This window comes from Mustela nivalis (genome assembly GCF_964662115.1).
Source record: "Mustela nivalis genome assembly, chromosome: 2".
NCBI classification, from domain to species: Eukaryota; Metazoa; Chordata; class Mammalia; order Carnivora; family Mustelidae; genus Mustela; species Mustela nivalis.
The window spans coordinates 132,300,169-132,326,885 of NC_139021.1; the positions used below are offsets into that span (position 1 = coordinate 132,300,169).

A 26,717-nucleotide genomic window follows, 5' to 3' on the forward strand; every position below is an offset into this window, starting at 1 on the left:
CTGAGGCCCTGGAGACTCCAGAGGCCTCTGCGCAGCCCTACATTGCTTCGGAAGGTGATTTCCTGGACTTGCAGAAGGTGCAGTGGTTCCAGTTAGCTCTTTCCCCCCTTAAAAATCAGCTCAACCCTTGGGAATCAGAGGAAGGAAGGTCTTAGGGCACTCATAGGGAGAACTGCCAGGTATCAGGGCATCGGGGTCCACTTTGGGTCCAACAGACCATTTTTAAATCCTGTGTCCAACACTGTCGGCTGTGAGACCCTAACCAAGTTACTTAACATCTCTGAACCTCGTTTTCTAATCTGTAAGGTGGGGGCAACTGTGGCAGTCTCCAGCTGCGTGTATTAGTTAGTGATAGTCCATATAAAACTTGGGGCGCCTGGGTGGCTCAGTGGGTTAAGCCGCTGCCTTCGGCTCAGGTCATGATCTCAGGGTCCTGGGATCGAGTCCCATATCGGGCTCTCTGCTCAGCAGGGAGCCTGCTTCCCTCTCTTTCTCTCTGCCTGCCTCTCTACCTACTTGTGATCTCTCTCTGTCAAATAAATAAAATCTTAAAAATAAAATAAAATAAAAAATAAAACTCCTAGTGTGGGGCTTGGCATGTAGCAGGTATTTGATAATGATTTGCTCTTACTCCAGTATTGTTATTAAGGTAAGTACTGAGCAGTTAGGCGAGAGCCCCCAGGGAGCAGGGGTAGCCTTTCAGTCTGGGAATGAGCACAGGAGCCCGCACACCAGCAGCCCTTAGGACCCATGCTCGTGGGAGTGAAGCGGCGAGGCAGCGTGTGCTGGTCCCAGGCCCATGGCCAGACATGTTGTCTAACTTAGCTTTGCCATGAAGCCCCTTGGGCCAAGAGGACACGAGGAGGCCTTGGGTAGAATCTGGCCTTGAATGGACCGCACCCTCCTGCCAGGGCCCTGGTGAGAAGAAATGCTTGGAAACCAATTGTCCCCACACACAGAGGCCTCCTTTGAGGCTCCCCCTGCTGTCCCAGTGTTGCTTATAGGAGAAGCTGAGCTGGATGGTGGAGGGCTCTGCAGGCCTGGGATAAGGGGTGGGGGTCAAGGACTCGTGGAGCCTCAGGGGGTGTTGGGGGGAGCTGGGGTGGATTTCAGGGGCAGCCTGGGACAGGGCCATGCCTTCCACTGTGGCTGGGAAGAAGAACGTGTCTCCCTGGGCTCCTTTTTATCTGAGGCCAGTTCTGAACAAAAGACCATCAATATCCCTTTTGGGATAGACCCTGGGGAAGTTCTGCTCCACGGTGGTGAGCCTGGAACCAACCACATTGCTTGCCGTCACAGTCAGTGGCTAGCTAGGAAGCCACTGAGCTCACAGAGTTGGCACTCAGGCTGGGGAAGGCTGGTGGGGCTCCCCATCATTGGGGGAGCCCTGGGCCTGTGGGGGATGCCATGCTCTGGGCCCACCTGTGTCTCTCCTTAGAAAGACAAGCTGTGGTGGAGGGCTTCCTTGGAAACCTGTCGACATTCACTGTTACTTTAAGACCACTGGTGGGTCTGGGCCCAGGGAGTATATTAGCATTTCTGGGTGTACCTGTCTCTATTTATCATTCTTGATAAAGTCAAAAGGTTTCACCTCTTGTCTGTGGGTATATCTCTTAGCCCTCTGAGAAATGCCTCACAGGCCTAGGCTAGAGTTTGCTGAGTTGCCAATAAATGGGCTTTTGAGAAATCTGCCTCAGCCTGAGCTCCTTTCTCCATCTCTGTCTGCCCCCATGGCCCATGCTGCCCAAGTGTCAGCCCAGCTCAAGGGTCCCCTTTCCTGGATCACAGAGCCCTCTGGATTTCGCCTGGGACCGTCTTCTTGTCCCAGATAGGCTGGGGCGTTCCTAGAGTACAGATACTGTGTCTTCATGATCTTTCTTCCTTACATGCCTCTACCACCCCACAGGGTCTGGCTTTCCTCGAGGAAGGAGAGGAGGCATCAGAAGACCCATCGGATTGATTTTCTAGCTGAGCTATGGCCTGTGAAGGGGCCCCAGCCCCCTGGGCACCACTGTAGGAGTATCTGACATGCACCGATGAACTTGGGGACAGGGGACTCTTCCTAGCACTCAGGGTGTGGTCTTGATGGCTGCTTCCGGAAGAGCCTGCGTGTCCCCACAGACTCACCCACTCATACAGAGCACACATTCATGCGTGCACACTCACACACACTCATCTACTCATACGTAACACACTACATTTGGAGTCTGGAGGTAGAAATTCCCCTGGCCAGACTGCCACAGGGACTGCCCTGTGGACGGTGCTTGGCCTCAGGGTCTGTGTCCCAGATACAACCATGCTCCTAAGGCTGCGCTTTCCCTCCTCACCCCACAGCCCCGCTCTCATGAATTAATGACCAGTCCCCTTTGCCCCCTCCCCAGCCCCTGGGCAGCCACCTATCTACCTCCTCTCTCCATGGATTACTGTTCTGGGCGTCGTATGTAAAGGGAATCAGGCAACATGTGGCCTTTTGTGATTGGCTTCTGTCACTCAGCCTGTGCAATCCATCCATGTAGCGTGTGTCAGCCCTTCCCTGCGTGTGGCTGGTGATATTCCAATTGCATGAACAGACCACGTTTTCTTGATCTCACCATCTGTGGATGGACATTTGGGTTGTTTCTGTTTGTTGGTTATGACGATAACACCTCTACGAGCGTTCTCGTACAGGTGTTTGTGTGGACGTATGTTTTCAATTCTTTTGGGTATAGAGCTTGGAGTGGAATTGCTGCGTCCTGTGGTAACACTGTATTTAACTTCTGGGGCAACTGCCAGGCTGTTTTTCAGAGTAGCCGCACCATTTCACTCTCTCGGGGGGCTTCTTGGGTGGGCTCCTGGAAAGCTTCCCAGGGGCCCTGCTCCCCCCACCCTCCCCACTTGGAAGGTTACCTAGGTCTGGCCCAAAGAACGAGAGACGGAAGAGGGTGTGGGTGGCACCTCCCCAGGGCCTGTGGTGACGTCAGCAGGTCCTCCCCACAGCCCCTTGCTATCTTTGCTGTGAGGGAAGTCTGGGTGGGCCCTGAGAGGGTGTGACCACGGGAGAGCTGGAGCCCTGGGTTTGCTTTTGTACTGGGCTTTGGCCGTTAAGCTGCTGTGTGACCTGGGAGGCATCCGGCAGCCTCTCTGAGCCTTCCTTTGACAGACCTGACTGGGAGAACTGTCAAGGTTCCAGCTGCACATTGAACTCGCAGTTGGTAAATCTACGGGCCCTGCTCATGTGTTGTGTTGGGAGTGACTGTCGTTTAGTGTCCCCACTCCAGGGGGAGAATGCCTACCCCCTCTCCTCCCCTCCTCTCTCCTAGACATTTGTCTCTGGGCTGCTATACTCACCCTGGGCTCAGGTGCCAGGTCGAGTGAGGGCGACCACAGCCGGAGCCCCACTCTCCAGCCTGAGCGTCACTCAGTGAGCTGGTCGCATGCTTCTGCTTTCCCCATGGGCCAGTGGGCACGTTTTTCCAATGCTTTAGTCCAGTGCTTTCCTTCCTTTGCGCTTGCAGGCTGCTAACCGGAGGGAAGAGAAAGAGAAACAGTAGAGTCCCATGGTTCCCTCTGTTGTCCTGTCCTCAGATTTCAGGTCCTCAAGTGCCCGTGTCTCGGCAGAGACGCGAGTCCTGCCTCTCAGCTTCTATGGACATGGGCACCCTCACTGTGGCCGGCGTCACCCCATACTTGCTCACAGTGGATTTTGCCAGTGTCCTTCCCTCTGCTCGGGATCCTCCGTGCCCTAAACTCCAGCAGGTTTCTTTTATTCCCGGTCTGGCCCAGCTTAGATGTCCTCTCTTCCAGAAGCTTCTGTCAGTTCCCCAGTTCTGGTTTGGGTCTCCAGTGTGGCAACCTTCCCTAGTCAGTCCTCCTGTAGGCCTTGAATTTATAATACTACCTTCTGGTTCCTTCTCTGTCACCTGGGGCAGGCAGTGGGGCTCGAGGGGAGGGGACCCTGCCTTTCTCACCTACCCAGCATCCACCCACCTCCTAAATTCGGGCCCCTCCTGCAGCCACACCCCTTGATACATGCTGGGCGTGCTCTGGTGGCATTTTTCTATCCTTAGCCTCTGTTCTACTCTTTGGGAGATTCTCACATAAGTGGATATTCATAGAAATCAGTGGTACAAGAGTCAGAACTTCAGGGTAGGATGGTGGGGGAAATCATGAAATGTTAAGGCTTTGGAGCCTTCTCAAGAGACCCCAGGCTCCTATCTTGCTTCCTTAGTGTGGGGGAGGAGAAATAAATTTCCCTTTACCCTTCTAGGTTCTTGGCTGAGGCATCCTGTAATAAAAGATACACAAGAATAAAGCAAACAGAGGTTTAACTACATGGATACCTCCTGTAGACATGGGAGAGCCCCAGGGAGACTGAGTAACCCCCTAAACGGTCCAGGCCACCACCTTAACCTCTCCAGCTAAAGACAACAGAAGATGTTGGTGGGTGGAGAGGAGGAGCGGGTTATGGGACGTTACCAAGGAAAGCTCAGTAAACAAGGGGAAGGTTATGTGGATTTAGGTCATTTCCTTTCTTTATTGATAAGAGTTTCCCGAGATTTAAAGTCATCCTCCTTTTCCTGGTAGAGACAGGGAGACACACTTACAAATGGGGATTTTCCTTCTACATGAAAAGGAAAAGGCTCACTTCTACACAATTTCCAGAGCTTTCCCTGTGTCTGCTGTTGCGTAAAAATAATCCGTCTAAAATAACCCTCACACACAGAGAGGTGGTGCCCCCTTTCATTAGTTTTTCCCACAGCATCCTCAGGAACCCTTAACTTGACTGCCCCAACCAATGTTGCTCTGGTCTATTCAGACTAGGATGTAGATGACTGATACCTGCTTTGGGTGCTACCTTTCTTGGTAGTAGCCCCCATGGTGATGTTTCCAGGTCTGCTCTCTTGATTGGGACAGACCAGGACAGGCTTCTCTGGACCTCAGTATGTTGACCTGTATATTGGAGCAGTGACCAGAGAGTTGTAAGGATTGGATTGGACTCAGTTAGGCTGGGGGTTTGCAAACTAAGACCCACCACGTATTTCTGGAATTTTAGTTTTATTGGGACAGACATACTTGTCTGCTTATATATTGTTTATGGGCACTTGTATGCCAGATTGAATTGCTGAGACAGAGACGGTATGACTCACAAAGCCAGAAATACTTACTATCTGGTCCTCTACAGAAAATGTTTGACAACTCCTAGATGACATCATACAAGTTCATAATCCTAGTTAAAGAAATATTTTTGCTTTTTGCCAAAAAGGCAAAGCGGTGGTGATGACATTTTGGGTTGCTAGCAGTGACCTGGAGGGAGGGATCTGGGTGGGGAGGATACCTCAGGGGTTTTTGCATAGGCTTGCGGTAGCACCACGATTTATTCTCTTTATTGAGACGTTTCTATCCACTGCCATTTTTTTATTTTTATAGCCAGGTCCTGGGTAAGAGATCAAGGATGGTTCATCCCCACGTCACAGGATGGGAAGGGGGGGCTTGGATGGGTGAATGGGCCAGGCTAGGGCACACAGGGAGATAGCGCTGTGTGAGAACTGGGGACCTAGGCTCAGGATTCCCAGCCAGATCCCCCTTCTCTGCTGTTCATCGCCTCAAAGACGGAGCCGTGGCTTGGTGCTCGGCAAAGGGCTTGTGCCCCAGAATTCCGCCGTGTGGAAGGAACCCTCATGCTAAGCTGGCTTCCAGAGGCAGGAAGAGGGCCCACGCGATGGGGCTGGGTGGGTCGGTGGGCGGCGTCTGAGCCACAGCCACTCCCGTGGGTCTGACCTCTGTCCCTCTTCCCATCCTGGTTGGCAGCCTTCGGCCTGGGCGACCTCCCCAACCTGCTGGGCCTGGTGGGGCAGCCGCTGGGCGACGGGGAGCGGAAGCGGCGGCACGCGAAGGCGGGCAGCTACAGCATCGAGGTGCTGCTGGTGGTCGATGACTCGGTGGTGCGTTTCCACGGCAAGGAGCACGTGCAGAACTACGTCCTCACCCTCATGAACATTGTGAGTTCCCCGCATCCCGGGGTGTCGGGGTAGGGGGTGCCACCGGTCTTGGTTCTAGCAGCCCATTTCTCTCGGGCACGGTGTTTCCCGGTGGTTTTCCCAGCAGTGAGACAGGCCTGAGCAGGTGTGCTGTCCACTCCAGACCAAGGCTGGTCTCCACTGTGCACGTCTGTGCCGAGGGGTCCCTTGGCCATCAGCGCCAGCCCCTGGCAAGCTGGCATCCTGGGGACAGTGGCTTGAGGGCGGGGACACATTCAGAGCCCCAGGCAGGGGTAGTGGTGGTGGTGAGAGCAGTTCACGAGGCTTGGAGTTGCGGATGTCGCTGAGACGCCCACCTGCAGAAAATGCCCAATCCCAAGAGGGAAGGCTGGCTAGCTAGTTGTGAGTCGGCCCTGGTGTGGTGGATGGGGACGGATCCCAGGCCAGGAAGGTGGGCCTTTGATGTTCACTGAGAACAGAAAAGCTCTTTTTCAGATTTAGGTCTTTGGCTCCATTGGTAAGAGTTTCCAGAGCTTGAAACACCCCCCTTCTGGTACCGCTAGGGAGACACCCTTACAAATACAGTTCCCTTACACCTGTCAATGTCTCCTACAAAAGGGTAGCTTCCACTGGGGTTGGCAGGGCTTCTCATATGTCCGGAATTTCTTAAAAATAACCAGCTTAAAACAATCAGTATGCCAAAGAGGCATCTCTTGGGGGTGACAAAACCTTCCATCCTTCCTTGTTCTGACAGCTCTGTTGTCTGTGTGCGTATATAAGTACTCCCTTGTCTAAGCCCCTGAAGCAGGGGTCCTGAGGTGGGGGCTTTGTCTTATACTTTTTTTGATGCCCCAAGTGCACGGTGCACAGTACCAAAACTTCCACTGATCTGGAAGCCAGTGGCGTCTATGGGAGAGGCAGGGGGCCAGCATCCACTGAGAGGGAGCAGGAAGGCAGCAGATTTGTGTCTGCAACACAGGTGTAAGGAAAAGTGGGGCTAGAAATCCGATCCAATTACAAGGAGCCTCAGGGGAGAGAGGGGTGCCTGAAAGTATAGCCCCCCTCCCTGCCTCTTTGTTTAGATATTAATTCTTCCATCCCTTAAGGAACCTGTGGTTTGGGGCTCTAGGAGCAAAAGCTACCAATTGGGGCTGTTCATGAGGGAGGGGGGATAACTATGAATATGGACCACCCACCCCGGCTCTAGAGATTGCTAGCCTAACCTCAGGCACACAGCCCAGTACTAATCCCATCAGTGCGAGAGCAGGGTTAGCCGCCGGAGCCCGCAGGCAGGTGGAGAGTGGGAGTGGTAGGGTGGGGACAGGGGCCCTCAGATGCTGGGAGCCTGGGTCCTGGGTCCAGACCAAGGGCTGCAGACCCCAGGAGTGTGACACGGTGAGCCAGGCCCTATTCAGTCCCAGAGTCCTTCAGTTTGTTAAAGGATAATTTTCAGGGAAAGGTAAAATCAGGGCTCTCGTGGAGAAATAAAAGCAGCCAAGTGTTACAGGTTTTGTTTCACTACTAATCAATGAGAGGACCAGGCAAATGTGATAAAGCTTTCAAAAGAGAACTCTAAGAAGGGAAACATTTATAATCAGGCATTTTGAAATAAAGGTGCAAACAGAGAACAGAATTGGCTGTCTCCCAGGGCAGAGGACAAGACCGAATTTGTGCTCCCATGGACAAGAACTGTGCGTTGTTGTCAGGCGTCGAGCTCTCAGTCGTAAAGCAGCTTCCGTGGAATCGGGTTCAGATGAGTCTGAAAGGTGTGCTGTGGACAAGGCCATTTCCATCAAAGCGCCTGTTACAATTATTCTCCTAGTTTGAGGCCTGATCAGGGTCTCTGGTAGAGAGCCTGTCCCAGGGACGGCAGGGAGTCTGGTGGCCCGTCTGATGTACCGACTGCGTCCCTGTCCCTGGAGTTGGGAGGGCAGCAGCCTTGTTTAGGACACACCCCCGGGTGCTGGCTGTGTGACCATCCAAGTGACTGAATGGTCGAGGTCTTTGATGAATCGTATAAGGAAATACTGTTTTCTGCAGAGCAAAGTATACTTTTGGAACTGTTTTCCAAAGGCTTGCCGGGACGGAGATGGGATTCCTTCAGAAGGGTCTTGTTAAATCTCTGGGATCTGAAGATGTGTGGAGGGCGGAGGCCAGTGCATGGGAAGTGCCACCAAGGTCTTGGCGTTCCCGACGTGGAGGCCAGTCGCCTAGCAGTCCTCCTTCCCTGGCGTCCCTCCCCATGTCCTCTAACTTTATTGGGGACCTTTATTGGAGAAAAGTAAGCCTGTGTCCTGCTCAGGCTCTCTTGACCATGACTCAGCCTTGGCCAGGGAACACCTCTGCTTCGCCCTCACCGAACACTGTGCCCCTGGGGCTTGCCTTGGAGACTATTATTTCCAGAGGCTTGGTTCCACGTTCCTTCTCCTTACAGCCTACCGGAAAGTGGGTGGGGAGAGTAAATGTCTTCCAGAGGTTCCCGAAAGGCTGCTTAAGTCTGATTCTTCTGCTTACTGCTGGCTTGCCCTATGGGATGTGGAAACAGAAGGGGAAGTTGAGGCAGAGCTTCTCCACCCTGCGAGGGGCCTGTTCCTCTGGGGGAGGAAGGCTCGCCATGCAGAGGAGATGTTGTGTGTGGACCTAAAGCTGCCTCAGGGGGTCTGTGAGCGGTGGGCTCCTGACTTCCTAGCTGCAGAGTTCTGGCCACCTTTCCTCCCAAGGGACCCACAGCTCAGCCCGAGCATTGTGTGGGGAGTTTATCTGGCTGGGATGCTGGAAACACTAATTTCCTGTGGGATTTCATGAAGCCGGTAAGAAGGGTGTCCCTGTGCTGTCCGCTTGGAGCACCTGCCTGCCTGCCTGTGACCATTTCTGATTTGCGGGGCCAGGCCTGTCCTGGTAAGATCAGGGAGGGATCCTGTTCCCGGGATGTATGGTCCCTTTGTGCTAACCCTGGAGGAGGGGCCAAAGCCATCAGTGAAACCCTCCAAACCATCTGATCAGGCCCAGCTCTCAGGCTGAGCTCAGGGCATCCTGCCTCTCACTTTCCTCTTGCATTACCCTGGGGATGTGCTGTACGTATTCATGAAGCTGCAGCTGGTGGCCCAACTCCCTCCTCTCTCCTTCTGACATGCTGCATGGGCCCCTGATGGACTTCATTTGCCTGTGCCTCATTTTACCCATCCGAACCAGGCCACTTTCCTTAAAGCATCTTCAAATCTTAGGACTGGGGAACCATTTTGAGAGCTTTGAAATGGAAGGAGCAGTTGTGTACAGCAGGTAGTGAGTGCCTGGTGTATGCCTAGGATGAGGGACAGGCTCACATTCTAGAAGTTTCGGTCTGGCTGCAAAGATAAGCCTCAGCCCATGGAATGATTTGGGGGCGGTGCTGAAGGAGCTTAGAGGAGGCAGCCCTCCCTGTGGACTGCAGGAAGAGGATTTCTGGAGTGGTTTGGAGCTGAGGCTGCCTCAGGCTGGGGGTGGAGGGGTTTGGTGATATGGAGCGTGCAGGCCCGAAGAGCACACCACCGTGCACAACGGGGTTGTGGATGCAGGAATGAGGGGACAGCCATGCTGGCAGAGGTCCCCGAGGCAGTAGCTGGGCCCTGGCACAGACAGGAGTGCCGAACAGTGCCTGACAGGGGCACCAGCATAGATTTGAAGGAGGAGAGAATGGGCCCCAGAGCCAGCTGAGGCTGGGGCCCACAGGAAGACTCTGAGGACAGGGACTCTGCACTTTCTCAAATACCACAGTATCATTCCAGTACCTACCACATGTCGGGCACAGGGCTGAGAACCTCGGAGACAGGCGCCATGAATCCTTACTGTGGCCTCAGGCCAGCGGCATTCCTTTGACAGCTGTGGCTCTGAGAAGCCAAGTGACTTGGCTCAGACTAATAAGTGGCTGAGTTAGGATTCAAACCCAGATCTGTCTGATCCCGAAGTTCGTGCTTTCCCCCCACTGCTGCTGTGGTAGAACATGGCGGGGAGCAGCTCTGAGGAGGAGGCGGGGGTGGATCCCAGCCCCCCCGCCTGGGAGGTAGACGGTGCTGCCTGCCCCCCCCCCCAGATGGATCTCTGTATCTGAGTCAGGATTCTGAGGCTTCCCCCCTGGCCTGGCTTCCTCCTCTTGGCTCCTAGCCGTGGCCAGATGTGCCGGCCAGGGCCCCGGAGAGAGGCAGGCACTGTCAGGGGCCCTTTCCTTGCCTGGGGCGACACACCCAACCTCTGGGGCGAGGACTTCCTTGGACAGGGGGTTCCTCCGAGGGCAGAGCAGAGGGAAGATGAGGAGATACAGAAGCCCTTCTGTTGGTCCTCACCGAGCTGGTCTACAGCGGGATGCTTCTCGGCAGCCCACTCTGGGGGTGGCAGGCCCGTTGCCCACCATGCTTTCTACCCTGCCAGGCCAGGCTGCCACCACAGAGGTGTTGGACGTGGTTGCTGGAGAGACATTGCCTGGTGTCTCTGAGTGAGTTCCCCTGCCCTGATCTGCTTTGGGGCCCCTTCCTGAGGCTTCCCAGAGGCCCTTCTGGGAAAGTGGGGTCCAGATGGCTGTCAGACCAGGGCCTTGGTAGCCTCAGCCCGGGAGGGTGGCATTCTCTTGGCACATCATTGGGTTAAATATTCATCATAAAGGCCGGTTTGGAACACCACGGAAACACCGTTTTCGTGCCGAGAGAGCGTTGCTTTGCCAGCGCTCCTCCATTTGGGGATATGCCAGCCTCCGGAGCAGTCGCCCTCCCTGCTCACTGGAAGGACACGAATCCTCCCCCTCCCTCTCTTGTGGATTCTTTCTCTTCTCTCGTCTCTCTCTCCAAAAAGCTTTCCACTCCTTCTTCAGGGCACGCAGAGACCCCCCCCCAAAACAGAGAAAGCAAAAATCTTCCTACTTTAAGGTCATGGTTCTCCGGGGGGGCAGTGTTGCCTCCCAGGGGACGCTTGGGAGGGTTTGGAGATATTTTTTGGTTATCCCAGCGAGAGGGAATAGGAGGCGTCTGACATCCCCAAGGAGCCCCTGCTGGCTGTTTAACATCCTAAAATGCATGGGACACCCCCAGCCTGAGTGGCCCTGGGGTCCCAGGGGGCCAGCCCAGAGGTGTTAGCACCAGTTCCCACTTGCTGGCATTCGCTTTTCCAGAGTAGGCCCCACCCCGGGCAGAGAACGGTGCTTCACACAGAAGCACCAATGCTGGGGTTTTGAGTCCTAATGACCATGAGCATCCCTGATGGTGGGGAGAGCTTTGTGGTTGACAGCCTGGCATCTCAGCTGCTGGAGGGGAGGTCACACGCCTGAAATCCCCTTCCTGGGCTGGCCTGATGGACCTGTCCTCTCCTCCCAAAGCGGGAAGTGGAGGTTCTAAACCGACCAAGAGATGCCACTGATTGACCACATCCAGGTTCTAGGCGCTATCCCAGATGCTTGACGTTGGCCTCACCATCTGTTCTCTGGGGCTTCTCTGCAAGGTTGGTTTGTCTACACTTGGGTGAGAGAGACGGGCTCAGCGGGGTGAGGTCATGGGCACTTTGGGTCTTTCCAGGTCTCCATGGTGCCTCTCTTCACTCTCCAAGAGGCTGACCTGGGACAGAGAGGCTGCTGGGTTTTGTAGTTAAGAAACAGAAAAAGTGGGGTGCCTGGGTGGCTCGGTTGCTTAAGCATCTGCCTTCGGCTCAGGACATGAACTCGGGGTCCTGGGATTGAGTCCTGTGTCGGACTCTGTGCTTGGCATGGCATCTGCTTCCGGATTGTCTCTCCCTCTACCCCTCCCCCTGCTCACATGCACTCACTCCCTCTCTCTCTAAAATAAATAAATTAAAAAAAAAGTACTACCTATTAAACTCTGATAAAGATGTTTCCTTATCGCTTAGAATGTTTATTTGCACATTTTGGAAGAGCCCTTTTAACTTGATCGAGACTTAGGTGTTTATCACGTATTACTTGTGTACACACATAGACGTGACATGTGGGAGAGTAAGGTGTTCCCTTCGCTTCCCCTGGTTGGATCATTCCTTGTCCAAATCCCTTTCCGCACGGAGCCATCCAAGTGTGTGCTTCCCCGCACAGCATCTCCCCGTGCCATCTGGAGTGTTGGCAAGGCTGCAGGCGCGCCCCACACTTTGGGATTTTCTCCAAGCCGGAACCTGTTCCAAACCCCTGTTTGAAATGGGGATGCCTTCTTGATTTTACTAGAAGGTGGCAATGGAGGTTTTCAGTCAACCAGGACCCCTATTCCTTCCTCAAATCGCCCCTAAATGGTCCACTGCCGGCAATGGCAAGGGGTCACGGTGTCCAGGGAAGCCCCCGGGAACAACATGGGTTTCTTGCTCATGGGGGCAGTGCCAACACGGTCTAAGTGCCTCTGACCCGCCGTGATGGGGAATGGGGGAAGAAGAGCGTCTGAGACACGTGCGGTGGACAGAGTTGCTGCATCCTCTCTTGTTGGAAGGGTCGGGACTGGGGGATGGAGGGCCGGTCCTGGGGCCTGAGACTGAGGAAAGGGCGGGACAGGTGACTGTGGCCAGCCTGTCTTCCCAGCAGGGCTGCGCCCACTCCGTTCGGGTTCACAGCCATAAGTGACCCAGGAAGGCATGTGAGCAGAGGCTGGACGTGAATTCTGACGGCAGCGGCTGTGCTCGTGTGGGCTCCGCCGTCGCTACAGGCCTGCTCTTCTCTGGTCAGAGGGGGGTAACGGGCCATGCTCCTTGGAGCTCCTGCGAGGAATGGCTGACCCTTAGAACCGGAGTGGAGAGTGTCCAAGATGAGCACCCCATAGTCCCAGAAAGGAAGTGCTCAGCAAACACCACCCAGACACCCCAGAACTGACAGCGGGGGTGTGTTAAAGAGACACAGGAGCCAACCGAGAGAGCTCCCGAGGGCCAAAGCTGGGACAATTGGTGCAACAAAATCAATAATGTAGCATTGAATTATAACCCACAGCATGAAATCCATATTTGCGGGTCCATACTGAAATCCATATTTGCGGGTCCATACTGATAAAAGACAGAATAAATAGACAGATGGGAGGAGAAGAATTCCAAGTAATGGGTGGAGATACTCTGTCCCCAGGAAGGTGGATTTGAACTCCCACTCCTGCAGCAGGGGCCGTGTACAGTGACTTTGTCCTGAAGAGCACAGCACGGGGGTGGCCGCTGTCCCAGCAGGCGGTGGAGGTCAGCCTCGCCAGGGACGGGTCCTGCCGGCACCAGGGGCCCTGACATCACGTGGGGAAGGGGGCCCTTCAGCTCTGTGGCCTTCCTCTCCTCGGCCCGTGCCCCCCAACTAACTGTGAGACAGACATCAGATGTGCCCCCGTCGACGGACCATGTGTTCAACACCTCACCGGAATTCCTTGGAGCCGTTGGGGTCATCAGAACCCTGGGAAGTCTGAGGAACGATCAGGAGGAACAGTCTGGAGCAGCCCACGACGGTGTGGTGACAAAATGTAACCTGGGGTCCTACATGTGGTCTCGGAGCAGAAACAAAGGACATTAGGGGGAAACCAGGGAAATCGGAAACAAACATGGGCTTTTGTTACCAATAACGTGTCCTGTCGGTTCAGTCGTTGTGGCAAAGGTACTGTGGTCAAGGCTGACGTTAATCACAGGGGAGTCAGGGCCTGGGGCCCTCGGAAGCTCTCTGGAGTCTGCTGGCAGCTTTTCTGGAAATCTAAAGCTGTTCTAAAATCAAAAGTATACTAATTAGAAAGAAAAGAAGGGTTAGTGCTTCTTTCGGAGAAGGTGGCTGGGAGGAACCCGTGGGGTGGGCAGGGGCTGTGGCGGCATCAGCCCTTCCGTGGCAGTTCATGTCCTCTCCTGTCTGAGCAGGGAGTGGGTTTGGGACCTCGGGGTTGCTCTGTCCCAGCACGGCCGCTCCTGCACCTGGCTGACATGCCTCCCCAGAGCTCCTTGGGAACTGTATTCCCTAGCAATGTGGGTACTCAGGGCTGGTCAGGGACCATTCTGCCCTGGACCCCATCTCTGCACAGACAAGGAGAAGCCCATCTTGGCCTGGTCCAGAAGGGAAGGCTGCCAGCTGCCCTTCCGTGGGCTCCCTGGGGGCCTAGCTCTCCCTTCCAGCCCTAGACAGAAGCCCAGGCATTTCTGCTGGAGCCACCCTGAGTCTGTCCCTCCCTTTGGACAGGAAAACAGATGCAGCGCTCCCACCCCAATTAGACCCTCTTTTGCTTCTTCTTGCTCCCTGGGCTTGACCACAAAGCTCCTCCCTACCCCCCACTCCGGGAGGCCTGCCCATGCTTACAGGAGAACAGGGAAGGGGCTCTTGCTGCCACTCCCTGCCTAACTGTGTTGCTGTTGACTGGGTGTGGAAACCCACTTTCCCATCTTCTCTCCCAGGCCAGAGAAAGCCCACTCCAGCCAGCCTCCACAGGGACTGGTTCTGGAAAGCAGCTGGGTTTTAGGGGCAAGAGTCACAAAGATCTGAGCGTAAATCTGAGCCTTCCCAGCTGGGTGGAGTTACTCAGTTGGAGTTACTGGGTTACTGGAGTACTGGAGTTACTGGAGTTACTCAGTTACTCTGGAGTTTCTGGGTGGAGCCATGGGCGAGTTACTCAGCCTCTCTGAGCCCCGGCTTTATCACCTGTGAAGAGGGAACAATTCCTCTCTCCATGAGGTTGGTATGAGGTTGTATGCAAGCCCTCAGCATGGCGCCCCACACATAGTAGGTGTTCAATGAACAGCAGCTCTTCCTGCAAGCCTAGTGGTTTCTGGCTTCTGCTATGTTATCACATAGCTTCTCCCTTCTTCTCTTTTGTCTCCCCTTGGCCACAGAGAGTCCTGACCTTTGCCTGTTTTTCTAGTATATACCCAGGCACTGTCCTAAGCCAGTACATGAAGTGGAACCCTAACCCGGGGCTCTTGGCAGATGACGATGAACTTGGCTGAGGTAGGGAAGCAAGGAGATCAGACACAGGGTTCTTTTTTGCCCGGTGGGTGTGTCTGGCTGCTGTCACACTGGGGCCCACCACCAGGGGAAGCGATTCCTGGTCTCCCCAGAGCTGGCACGCTGGTCTGACCGCTGGCATTTGGGAGGCAGCTGTCCGTGGAGGGCAGAGGCTGACAGAGCCAGTTCTTGATCGCCCAGCCAGACCAGAGCCTGTCAGGAAGCCGCCTGTGGGTGTGAGCCAGCGGTCCTAGGCCTCTCAGGTAGCTGTGCCTCCCCTGGCTGTGGTCCCAGCATCCACTGGCTCACGGCTGTGGCTGGGACCCTCATGCCAGGCGGCTTCTGTGGTTCTGGGGGGACATGGCAGCCCCGTCCAGCCGCCTCCTCGGCCCTGTGCAAGCGGTCAGGACAGCTTCAGCTAAATCCAAGCCCTAAGGTCCTGCTCAAGGGCTGGGGCCGATCAGGGTGTGTGCAAATGAGTGTGCCAGGGCCCCAGAGACGGACCAGACCAGGGGATGTGGAATGGCAGGGCTAACCCCATCTTTTTTTTTTTTTTTTTTTTTGTAAAATAGAATGACTTTATTTTCAGCACCCTTATGTAGTGTGAGAAAAGACTAGACTGTCGTTCACGGCTGAACTGTGCTTCTTTACCCTCTTCAGAGCTATTTGTCCATTCTTGTGCCTTAGGCCATTTTTTGGAGATCGCTTTCCATCTTCCTTTGCTGCAGACCCCTCAATGGGGTCTGTGTAACTGTCTCGGCTTCTGTTTCCTTCATAATGTCTTCTTTCATCACGGTTCGTGAAAGCTGGTTTCCGGTGCCAAGGACCACGGGCGGGGGGGTTCTTTTATTTTGGTGCTTTGATGGTATTACTTCAGCGTCTCTCCTTGTCGTTGTTGAAAACCTACTCCTAACCAGATGGCCCTTTCTTGGCAAGTGGCCCGTCCTCTCTCTTCTTGGCGCCCGGAAGGTTTTGTCTGTGACTGATGTGAGCACGGGGGGGGGTTGGCCCCCAAAGACCATGGCCACCCTCTCGCCCCAGGAAGAGACCGGGTATGGTCAGTGGGACTTCAAAGAGAGACTTGAGGCCAGTGGGGGAGGCTGAATGGGGCCCATGGCACCCAGAATTTTCCAAAGGGCTAGCGCATGCATTGCCGAAAGTGTGCCAGCATGAGCTGGGAAGAAATTCTCCATCCCAGGTGGGGCTGGCCTCAGCTTTCTTGATCACCACTGGCCTCAGGGCTCTCTTGCTGGCTCCATAGGATTCCTGCTTTTCTCTCTCCTGCACCAAACCTCGGCCCATCTTCTCCAAAGGGCCACAGCCTTCTTGGGCGAGGCCCTTTCTGGGTTCTCCAGCAAGCCCTCCCCGCCCCTCCAGCCCGTGTATACCCCATCTCCTTTTCTCCCAACTCCTGGGATCTGAGTCCACCCGTCCCCTGAAACATTTGGTTGCTAGATTATTTCAGAGTGCTGTGCTGTGCCGAGCAAGGTCCTTCTGGATGGAGAGACCTTGTCTCTGTCCCTTTCTGCTCGCTCTGTATTGCATTTAGGCCAGTTACCCCAGAGTGGGAGGTGGCATCACGAGGCCCCACTCAGTCTCCACCAGTGTTGGACACTCGGGCTCTGATTCTACCTCCCTTTCAGAGAGGTGGCAGCCTCCTCCCCATTTGCACGTGAGGGGACCTCCCTGTGTCCTGCGCTGGAGATGCCAGTCACAGGAGCAGAAGTCACTGGAGGCTTTGATAGGTGGGTTTGCCCTGTCAAGTATGGGGACAGCTGTGAAGGATATGGCCAGATCCTGGCAGGGATCTGCCTGGCCCACTTTGGAGCCAGACGGAGCAGGAAGACAATGGCCCTGAGAATTTCCAAATGCCCAGAGGCCTTACAGATGCCTCCACCCAAGCATTCCAGGGACTGCTCTCTTTTCCGGCCCGGGGGCAACCGTGGGTTTACATGTGTCCATGTGGGGCGCAGATGCGTCTTTGGTGTGCGTGCTCACAGGGCATGTCAGGGGGTCTGAGACGCTGACTGCACCCCATGTAGGAGAAAAGCCATTTTTCTGAGTTGGAGGGGCTGAGATGTGAAGGTTCAGGTAAGAGTTATCCTGCGGCAGGTTGAGGATGATTTCAGCAGAAGACCAAATAATTCTTAGGTTGGAATTCTGTTAGGGAGAAACTGTATGTGTGGCCAATGGCCCCTCCCCCCCCATAGATTCCCCCTCCACCACACAGTTCTCCTAGGGTAAGTCAGGGGCACGTAGTTTGAGAAGGACGTCGTCTCTTTCTGCATTTGGACACTCTGCCCCAGAGATGTGTGCTGGGGAGTGGAGGAGGGTGGAAGGGAACGCTGCTGCCCAGCATAGGGAATGAGAGTGGGTATGGTCAGTGGGGTGGGTGGGGGCTATGTTCCACGGCAGGCACTGGTGTTTGTTCTCAGTTGGGTCCAGACATGGGTGCCAGCTAGGCCCCGGTGGAAGGAAGCTGGACACAGCCTGCTCTGAGGTCCGCATGCTCCCGAGTTGGGGCAGCTTCCCGTTCTGGGGGAGCAGTGGGGGTGCTGTGTGGCACACCTGGCTTCGGCTGCCAGAGACCTGCTCTCTTTGGCTGGCCCTGGAACAGGCCTCCCATCGCCTCCTGGCTTTCCCCTCCCTGTGGGACTCTCACATACAGGCTTGGCAGCGCCGTTCCTCTCCATTGGGCAGACAACAGTCCCTTTGTGGGTTGTAGGCTGGTTCCTTTGCTCATGGGCGGAAGTGGGGAGAACAGGGCCACGTATGAAATGCCCTCCAGCTCCTGGGAAGACGTGCAGGCAGGAGTCAAAGGCTGGGACCCACTTCTGCCTCTTCTGTGTGTGGCCCACTCAATTGTTCCCAGATGTGTTGTTGGCATGAGAGGTCCATGTGCCAGCCCTAGGTCGGCCATTAGGATCCCCACTCCAGAAACAGAAACAAGTCCTAAGAAGTTGCCTGATGTGCCCTGAGCCTCCCAGCATCCAAGGCAGAGGTAGGATTTGAACCCAGGACTCCGGTCCCAGTAGCTGCATTGCTTTACCAGTGCTGTGTGCCGACACTGACTTTATGAGCGAGTCATTCCTCCCCCTGGGGTTGTGTCTAACGAGGCGATCAGTTTCATAAGTCGTGGCCCATCATACACAGACATCGGGGATGATGCTTTTAGATATGCGGAATAATGTTTCATGAAAGAAGTGACATATAAGCAGTATATTCAGGATGATTACGATTTTGTAAAATGAGCCCACGCGTGCGCACGTACATATGCGCACAAACACACACACATGTGCACATGGCGGGAAGCGCGATAACTGTGGTTATCCTCAATCTATCTGGCCGATGGTTGATTTTCTTTGACCATTTTTGTACTTTTCAAAGTTCATAGGGCAAAGTGTCTTCAGAAAAAAATGTTAAAACAAAATAGCTGGAATTGTTCAAGGGGCATCCTCAGGAGATGGACCTTCAGGAGAGAGGGGGCTTCCTGTCCTTGGGGTGGACAGGCTGAGGCTTGTCCATCTGTCGTGGACACTGTACCGGGGGTGTCCTGATTAGGGGAGTGGGAGGGATGGCACTCTTTGGTAGACGGTGCCTGGCATGGCCCCACGGCTCCTTGGGGCTGTGGGAGAAGGGAGCTTCCCGATGCCGTGCTCCTCGACTTGAACGTGGCCGAGAATCCCGGGGGATTGTGGTTGAATCACAGGCTCTGACTTGGGAGGCGGGCCTGAGACTCTGCGTTTCCAAGAGTTTCCCTTGGATCTGCTCTGGAAAAGTTCCCCGGGCCCTGCAGAACAGACGATTCCAGTGGCGACTAGAGGGGTACACTGGGCTGTGAGGATGAGCAACCTGGCCCAGGTGACATTTGTGGAAGGACCCTCCCCAGCTGTGGAAAGATAAGTGTTTTTCAGAGGGCTGAGTGAGACCTGGGGCCCCCTCACACTGGCTTCACGGAGAGAGTGCTCAGGTGGAACCAGGAGGGCCGGGATCTGAATCCCAGCTGCTGCTCCTTAGCTGTGTGTCCTGGGGAAGGCCATTTTGCCTCTCTGCCTCAGTTTCTCCATCGGTACAGTAGGGCTGAGAATGCTGCTGCGAAGGCCGTGGTGAGGATGGGTTGGGATGGCGTGGGTCAGGTACCCGGCTCAGGACCCGCTCTGTGGTCGGCTCTTAACCCACGCTTGCTTCCCCTCAAATTACCCGCTCATTTCTTCTGACAGGTGGATGAGATTTACCACGATGAGTCTCTGGGGGCCCACATAAACATCGCGCTGGTCCGCTTGATCATGGTTGGCTACCGACAGGTAAGCCCCCCTGCCAACAGTCAGGGTCTTGGGGGAGAAGGGGGGTGGGACCGGTGCATCGGCCTGGCTGTGGGGTGGGGTGGCGTCTAGGAAGCATTTTGTTTTCAGAATCAGAACCCTGAGACCATTAGAACTGAGGCTTCGGAAACAGGGGCATTTGGGGGTGTTACACAGGGATTGAGGGATTCCCCCCAAACTCCTAAATGGACAGTCCTACAGCCTCACAGCTGGAGAGCCCTCTCCCGGAGAAATCGATGCAGAGATGGGCTCAGAGTGGGGCAGTGACCAAGACAGGGTCTGCTCTGGTTGATCGCTGGGGCCCTGGGCTCTGCAGTCTTAGACTCTCTCATTCTCCCCCGGACAGGGGGTAGCAACAGAACTTTCCTCCAGGGGGCTGTGGTGAGGATAAAATGAGACCGTGAACGTAAAGTCTGGAAGAAGTGCTCAGCCCAACACCTGCCTTGCGAGCCGGTTGAGGGATGAGAGAGCATGTGTGTTGAGTTCTTGGTGGACAGGTGGCCCAGCGCAGGGCCTGAAGTGGGAGGGCTGTGCGCCAGCGGCTGGAGTTGGGGCTCCTGGTGACCAGGAACCCACTCTGCGGTCCTCTGGGCCTCAGTGTCCTCTACCGGTGGGAGGGGAGCGACGGGTGCCCCCTGCATTCTGGGGGCTACGGCGATCGCCCCTCTGCTGCCGCTCTTGGCCCCTGCAGTCTCTGAGCCTGATTGAGCGTGGGAACCCATCTCGCAGCCTGGAGCAGGTGTGTCGCTGGGCGCACTCTCAGCAGCGCCAGGACCCCAGCCACTCAGAGCACCACGACCACGTGGTCTTCCTCACCCGGCAGGACTTCGGGCCCTCAGGTACGTAGGTGCGGTATTAGCTGTGGCCGGGTGTGCGCAGCCGTAGGGCTGAGGCCTGGGGCCGGGCTCTCTGGAGCCACCCCAAGGTGGTTCGAGGGGCCAGGCTCCCTGTTGACCGAGAGAGTCCTGGGGCTCTGGGGATAGGACCTGACCGGACAGGTGGCTAAGCTTGGAGTGGTTTCCTGGAGATCAGAGAAGTGAATGGGTCCCCATTCTGGTCCCTGCGGTTTTGGCTGAGCCTGCTGATGGCTCAGCCGCATGTGTTTGTTGACTGACCAACTGACTGGCCTCAGTGCCTAGGGCTCTGGGCTAGACTGGAAGCGTGGAAGTCGGGTGTGTGCAGGCTTGGGGAATCTGGAAATCTCACTGCCTTGATCAGAGGAGGGGATGACAGAGGCCTGGAAGCTGCAGGGAAGCTGTAGATCTTCATGATGTGGGAGCATTATGATGTGGGGGGAGGGGATGGACTTTGCAAAGATCTTTCATCCTCTAGGCACTCTTTGGCAGCGACCACGTCACATGTCCCTATAGTGGCTGGCTGGGCCCAGACCTCGCTGAGTCCTGCCTCGCTTTCCTGTGACTTCCCTCTGCCCCTTCTCCCTCTCCCCGGCAGGGTATGCTCCTGTCACCGGCATGTGCCACCCCCTGAGAAGCTGTACCCTTAACCACGAGGACGGCTTCTCCTCAGCCTTCGTGGTGGCCCATGAGACTGGCCACGTGTAAGTGTGCGTAAGCGGCACCGGGAAGGCGGGCTGCGCCGTGAGCACCGAGGAGTTCTGTGGGGGTGGGTGGCTTAATCTCAGATGGGGCTCCCGTCGCAGGGTCTTGGGAGAGGCCAGGGAAGGTGCCCATGTATTGAGGCCCAGCCGTGATGGCCGGGGACCTGGGGGCCCAGAGGGTGATTCTGGGCCTGCCTTGGGACTGGCCCTCAAATCCCAGGGCCATGGAAAACCAGATGTGGCCCCACCTTTGGCCCCACCATGCCATCCTAGGCAGCGGTCTGTTCTCTGGATGGTCTCTATCATTCTCCCATCCATATCTCGAGGCCCTTCGGACAGCTGTCCCGGCCCACACTGCAGGGCTCGCCTGAGCCCGTCATAAACAGGCACTCAGAGCCTCGGGCCCTGGGCCAGGCTGGCAGCTGGCACTCTTGGTCTTTGGACCTGGCTTTTGTTTAGAGCATAGCCATTCATGCCTTCAACCAGTATTTCTCGAGCACGCACTGTGCACCAGGCCCTGTGGTAGGACTGGATTGCCGCGGAGAATAGGACAGAGAAGCTTCATTCTGGGAGAAAGCAAATCCACCACTGTCATCCAGGTTTTCCTTTGGTAACGTGCACCTGCGTAGTCGTGCCTTCTGGCCTCGTCTGCTCGCTGGGCAGAACTGTGGGATGCACCCCTGGGCTCTTCTGTAGCGCACGCATGTGGAGTGAGGGCTCCTTCCTGCCAGGGGAAGGACCTGGGCAGGAGGGGGGTGCTGGGCCATCCCGGAGAGGGTCTGCCCCCTGCTGTCTCCCACCCCCCTCTCCATGCCAACCCTGTCAGCTCAGGAGGCCAGTGGGGACTCCATGCCAGCTCCGCCCCTCACTGAGGCCCCAGCTTCCTCCTCTCCCGTGTGGAGGTTGACACACAGGAATCCTCAGGGTCCCCTTATGCCCTGGAAGCCCATGGGTCCACATATTTTAGAGCTGGGAGATTGTCCTCCTGTGTGTGGGAGGTGTGGGGGTGGTCCACTCTTCATGGAGCAGAGCCTCTCCCTGTGGAGAGACAAGGACAGCCTTAGTAGCCCACGTGTCTCTCTGGTGGTCAAGGCCAGACGCCACCACCTGGGAGTATTTGAGAATTTAGAGCCTCTGGCCTTTGGCATTTAATAGCAGTGATAAAAAAACAGACTTTACAATTTAAACTATCACTATGGTAGGTGCGTACCATGTATAAAGCTCTATGCTCTATACTCTGGGGTCTTGGAGAAGCTTAAGAGACGGTGTGGAGACGCTCAGGAAATGAGGTTGAACTGAACCAAATGAGTGAGACCTGGTCTTTGCACCTTGCAGGCCTTGGGTCTGTTGGGGAGATGTGGAGGGCATGCGAGTTGCTAGTGGCAAGACAGCTGGCTTCTGCTGTGGGAGGTCGACCCTTGGGCAGGGTGGCCAGGGAGCATGTCCTCGGTAGGAGTGGGGCTTGAGCTGGCCTCGGAAACCATGAGGATATGGCTGGAGTTTGAGGAGAATGCAGGAAGGCAAAATGAGCCCAGCCCCATTGGGAAGCAGGGTGGGGCTTCAGCTTCCATCCAGGGGGGTGGTCCTCGCCCCTGCACGGTGGGGAAACTGAGGCCAGGAGGAACAGTCTGAAGCCTGGCCAGGGCATGCTGTCCTATTGCTGGCCCGCCTGCCTGTCTTCACAGGTGTGAAGGGCCCTGGTATGACTCGGGGCTCCCTTCTGTACCCCCCCCTCGCCCTCCAGGCTCGGCATGGAGCATGACGGCCAGGGGAACGGCTGTGCCGACGAGACCAGCCTGGGCAGCGTCATGGCACCCCTGGTGCAGGCTGCCTTCCACCGCTTCCACTGGTCCCGCTGCAGCAAAGTGGAACTCAGCCGCTACCTCCCGTAGGTCACCGCCACCTCCTGGCTGGGGACGGGAGCTTGCAGCCTGCCACCTCACCTCCCCCTGCCCCCAGCATCTCTGTCTCCGTACCACCCTGACCCTGACACCTGTGCTGCATTTCCAGCCTTACTGCTCAGCTTCTGGGCCTCCAGGGACGTTGAGGCCAAGGACAAGCTTTAGATCCAGGAGCTCAAGGCCAGGCGGGGCCAGTGTGGGCCGGGATGCTGTCACTAACCTCGTGCGGCAGCTGGCCAGGGTCCTGAGTAATGTGGGAAGGGCTGCCTTTCCTTCCCTCCATGCAGTGAGCCCTCTGATTGCCCAGGAACAGGCCCTTCCTCCCAGGAAGACACAGTGCCTAGCATAGGGCAGCAGGGGCCGGTTCCTGCAGGCCATCTTTGCTCCTTAAAGCCCTCACCTCCTTGTCTCCACTGGCAGCTCCTACGACTGCCTCCTCGATGACCCGTTTGTGCCCACCTGGCCCCGGCCCCAGGAGCTGCCAGGTGTCGACTACTCAATGGACGAGCAATGCCGCTTTGACTTTGGCTCTGGATACCACACCTGTTCTGCGGTGAGTTCCTGCCGGCCTCTGCCTGCTGAAGTGCCCAGGCTGTGTCCTCCAGTGACCCTGACTGGGCCTCCACAGGGCACCTTCCTCCCAACTGGCCAGGTGGCCTAGTGATGGGCCCATAGGCTTGGTATTACCTGCAACGGTGGGGGGGGGGTGGTGCAGGGGGATCAGGGCCCAGTTCTGCCTTCTTCTGCCACATACCTGCCCCACCCAGTCCTACCTTTGGAGGTGGGTATGTGCTGTTGCTAGAGGATGCTTTAGTCCTGGGAAAAATGGAACAGGGTAGAACAGAGAGAGCAGGTGGCTAATGGGGTCCTGGCTGGACGGGTTCCTGGGGAGCACATCTGCAGGACAGTCCCTCTGTCAGATCAGGCGCTGGGCTCTGGCCTGCTGGAAGACTAGCTGCCTCCATCTACCTTCTAGGGATTTGATAGGATGTTTTGGGCCAATTTGTCATCCTAGTGCAAATCTCCTGTGTCCCCACATAATCTCTCTCCAGAGGGTCAGTTGCATGCTCCCCCTCCCCACCTCATGCTTAGGAGATTGATACAAGGGAGCATACCCTTTCCTTAACCTGCAGGACAGGGCAGGAGGAACCTGTCCCTGGGGAGCCCCCTGGGGAGAATCAAACAGCCACTGACCAGGACCCGGGCAGAGGCTCACATCCTGCAGGACCCGGAGTCATAGAGTATGGTCACCTTCCTATTGCTCAGGCCACATGGGGACATAGGGTCTCTGAGCTGGGTGGGGAGAAAGCCTGGGATGTGAGATTTCAGGGCTTGGAAGAGCTGTATCTGTAGGACACTGCTCTGGCTGGCCAGAGACCCAGGGGGTCTCCTGGATAGCATGAAACAGAAGATCACCAACATCTGGCACAGCCTGGTGAGACCAGACCGGAGTGGGTGGGAGTCTTGGCTGTGCCTGGGTGCCTAAGCCTCTGGGCTAGACCAGAAGCCCCGTGAAACCCCAACGTGCACTGGGTTCATGGGGCTCGGCAGGCCCAAGCGTTCCAGAGCCTCAAACCCTAGTCCCTGCCCAGTGGCACGGTGGCTTCTGCAAAAGCAGGGAGGGAGGCCCGGGGAGGCAACCAGGGAATTATGGGCTGTGGCCTGCCCCGTTTTGGCACTACGGCGGAGAGAGGAGGGGTCTCTGGAGGCCATGGGAGTGGGGTCCAGTTCGGGGGTGTGGACCCTCTTGCTTCCCTGACCATATTTTGGTCCCAGTGTCCACCACAGCCCTCCCCTCTCTGTTACTCCCCTTGGCCGCCTGCCGGACAGCTTGAAGCCTAAGTGCCGGTGTGGCGGGTGGCCACTCTCCCCCTCCATGCAGTTCCAGACCTTCGAGCCCTGTAAGCAGCTATGGTGCAGCCGCCCTGACAACCCGTACTTCTGCAAGACAAAGAAGGGCCCCCCCCTGGACGGGACCGAGTGTGCGCCTGGCCAGGTACTTGGGGCCCGGGGCTGTGGCAGGACTGTGAGGGTCCCTGGGAGGCCCCACCCCCCTCCCCAGGCATGTGTGCTCAGGAGGTGTGCATGGAGCCCCCTCCCCTGGCCTGTAAACTCCTATGTTCACATTCTCCTTCCCATACTAGTCGCCTGCTTCCTCCGTGTGCAGGGCCTGCCATTCTCTTCCAGCCCTTCCAGCAGGAAGGCTTACTCCCATTTTACGGATGAGAAGAATGAGGGAGAGGCGGGCAGGCAAAGGAACTTGGGATGTCAAAGAAGGGGTGAAGGAAGATTCCAGGTGTCCTGCCTGCCCTCCCCTGCCCCAGAACACCCCTTTCACATACATGCTGGTGTGTTTCTCCCCTTGAGCATGTGTGCGTGTCAAGGCTTCATTTGTCCTGGAGGGCCTTGACCCTAGGTCAAGGGTCTGAAACCCACCTCTGCTCTCTCGCTGGCTCTGAGCCGGATCTCTGTGTTGCCCGTGGGCCATTTTTGGCACTTCTCTGGGTCCTGCTGACCCCAATCAAGTGACCTTCTCATGTCTCAGGTAGTTTTGAAGCCAGCGTGAGAGCCAAGGGCAGAAGCAGGGCGCTGAGAGAGGCTCCAGGCTATTCAGCATCGGCTGGGAGCCGAGCCACAGACCTGCTCCCTAGCCTGCCCTCTGCCCTCTGCCCTCTGCCCTGTGCCCTCGCCAGACTCCACCCATCCAGCACAGGTAGTGGTTGGGGTCCACCCTTCACAGATGGATGGGGCTTCCCATGGTCTTGCACAGGCCTAGCAGGCTCCATGTCTGCGGGCTCTTATCCTGGAGACTTGGTGGACCTGCTCCAGGGGTTTCCAGAATTCCAGGTCTTTCTGTCACCATTTCACATGACAGTTAATCCATGGCTCTCAGTTTGTGCTTCATATTGGAACCATCTGGGGAGCTTTCCAAGTCCCTACCCCCCAGGACAGGGAGAGACTGCAGATGGGCATGAGAGAGCTCTCTGGGTGATGGAAATGTTCTAGAACTGGATACGGTGACAGTTGTACAAGGCTGTAAGTTATGAAAACTTACTGACTTGTATCCTTGACCTGAGCGATTTTTATGACACATGAGGTATCTGCTGCATCTTTAAAAAAATACTGACCCCTTGGGGCACCTGGTGGTTCAGTCATTAAGTGTCTGCCTTCAGCTTAGGTCGTGATCTCAGGGTCCTGGGATCGAGCCCTGCATCGGGCCCCCTGCTCAGTGGGGAGCCTTCTTCTCCCCTCTCCTACTCCCCCTGCTTGCCTTCCCTCTCTTGCTGTTTCTCTCTCTGTCAAATAAATAAATAAAATCTTAAAAAAGAATCCCTACCCCTAGAGATCTTGATCAGTTGGTCTGGGATGGAGTTTTAGAAGTTGCCCAGGTGACTCTGAGGCTGAGAACCACTCCATTATCTCTTGAAAAAGATCCGGGGAGATTTGCTGTTTTCTCACATGTTGTCCTGTGGGAGAAGGGAAGGGAGTCACTTCGGTTGAGTACACCTTTGTGCCTGGCCCTGAGATAGGGCCTTTATAGGTGTTCTTGCTTTCAGTGGTTAGAATAGTCCCATTTAGCAGGTGAGCACACCAAGGCTCAGCAAGGGGGAAGTTATGCCAAAGCCCCACACAGCTAGTAATGGCTGAGCTGGGATTCAAACCTAGGCCCCTTGGACTCGATTCATATACTCCCTCCATTTGTGCGTTTATAGACCTCCCTGTGGGGCTGGCTTGCCTCCCACAAGCACGCCTGCCTGCAGTCCTTGCAAGGGGATTTCGAGATAGAGTCAAGATCAACTCTAGATGGCATGGAAAGATTGTGTCTTCTATCCCTGATCAGCTCTTTTTTTCCTCTAGGAGTGGTTATTTTCCTTGATAATATTGCTTGCCATTTTTGGAGGGCCATGTGTGCCAGGCATGGTCTCCTTGAAGGCTCCCGGCTGCCCTGTGGGTGGGTGTTGTTACCCATGCTGTACAGTGGAGGGATAGGCTCAGAAAGGGGAGCCCTTTGCTGAAGGTCACTCAGCTGATGGTAGAGGTGGGATTCTATGCAGTCCCGAGGCTTGTGCTTTCAATGTCCTT

General features: G+C 55.9%; 1 protein-coding gene across 6 annotated transcripts in view; it reads left to right on the forward strand.

Moving 5' to 3' along the window:
* ADAMTS14 (ADAM metallopeptidase with thrombospondin type 1 motif 14) overlaps positions 1-26,717 on the forward strand; it is a 72,694-nt gene that overhangs the window by 22,170 nt on the left and 23,807 nt on the right. For all 6 annotated transcript variants that reach the window (XM_082715339.1, XM_082715337.1, XM_082715338.1 and 3 more), the window contains 7 exons: positions 5,788-5,978; positions 19,074-19,157; positions 19,867-20,014; positions 20,628-20,733; positions 22,478-22,621; positions 23,055-23,187; positions 24,517-24,630. In XM_082715339.1, the coding sequence (XP_082571465.1) occupies positions 5,788-5,978; positions 19,074-19,157; positions 19,867-20,014; positions 20,628-20,733; positions 22,478-22,621; positions 23,055-23,187; positions 24,517-24,630 (920 nt within the window). The remainder of the gene's footprint in view (positions 1-5,787; positions 5,979-19,073; positions 19,158-19,866; positions 20,015-20,627; positions 20,734-22,477; positions 22,622-23,054; positions 23,188-24,516; positions 24,631-26,717) is intronic.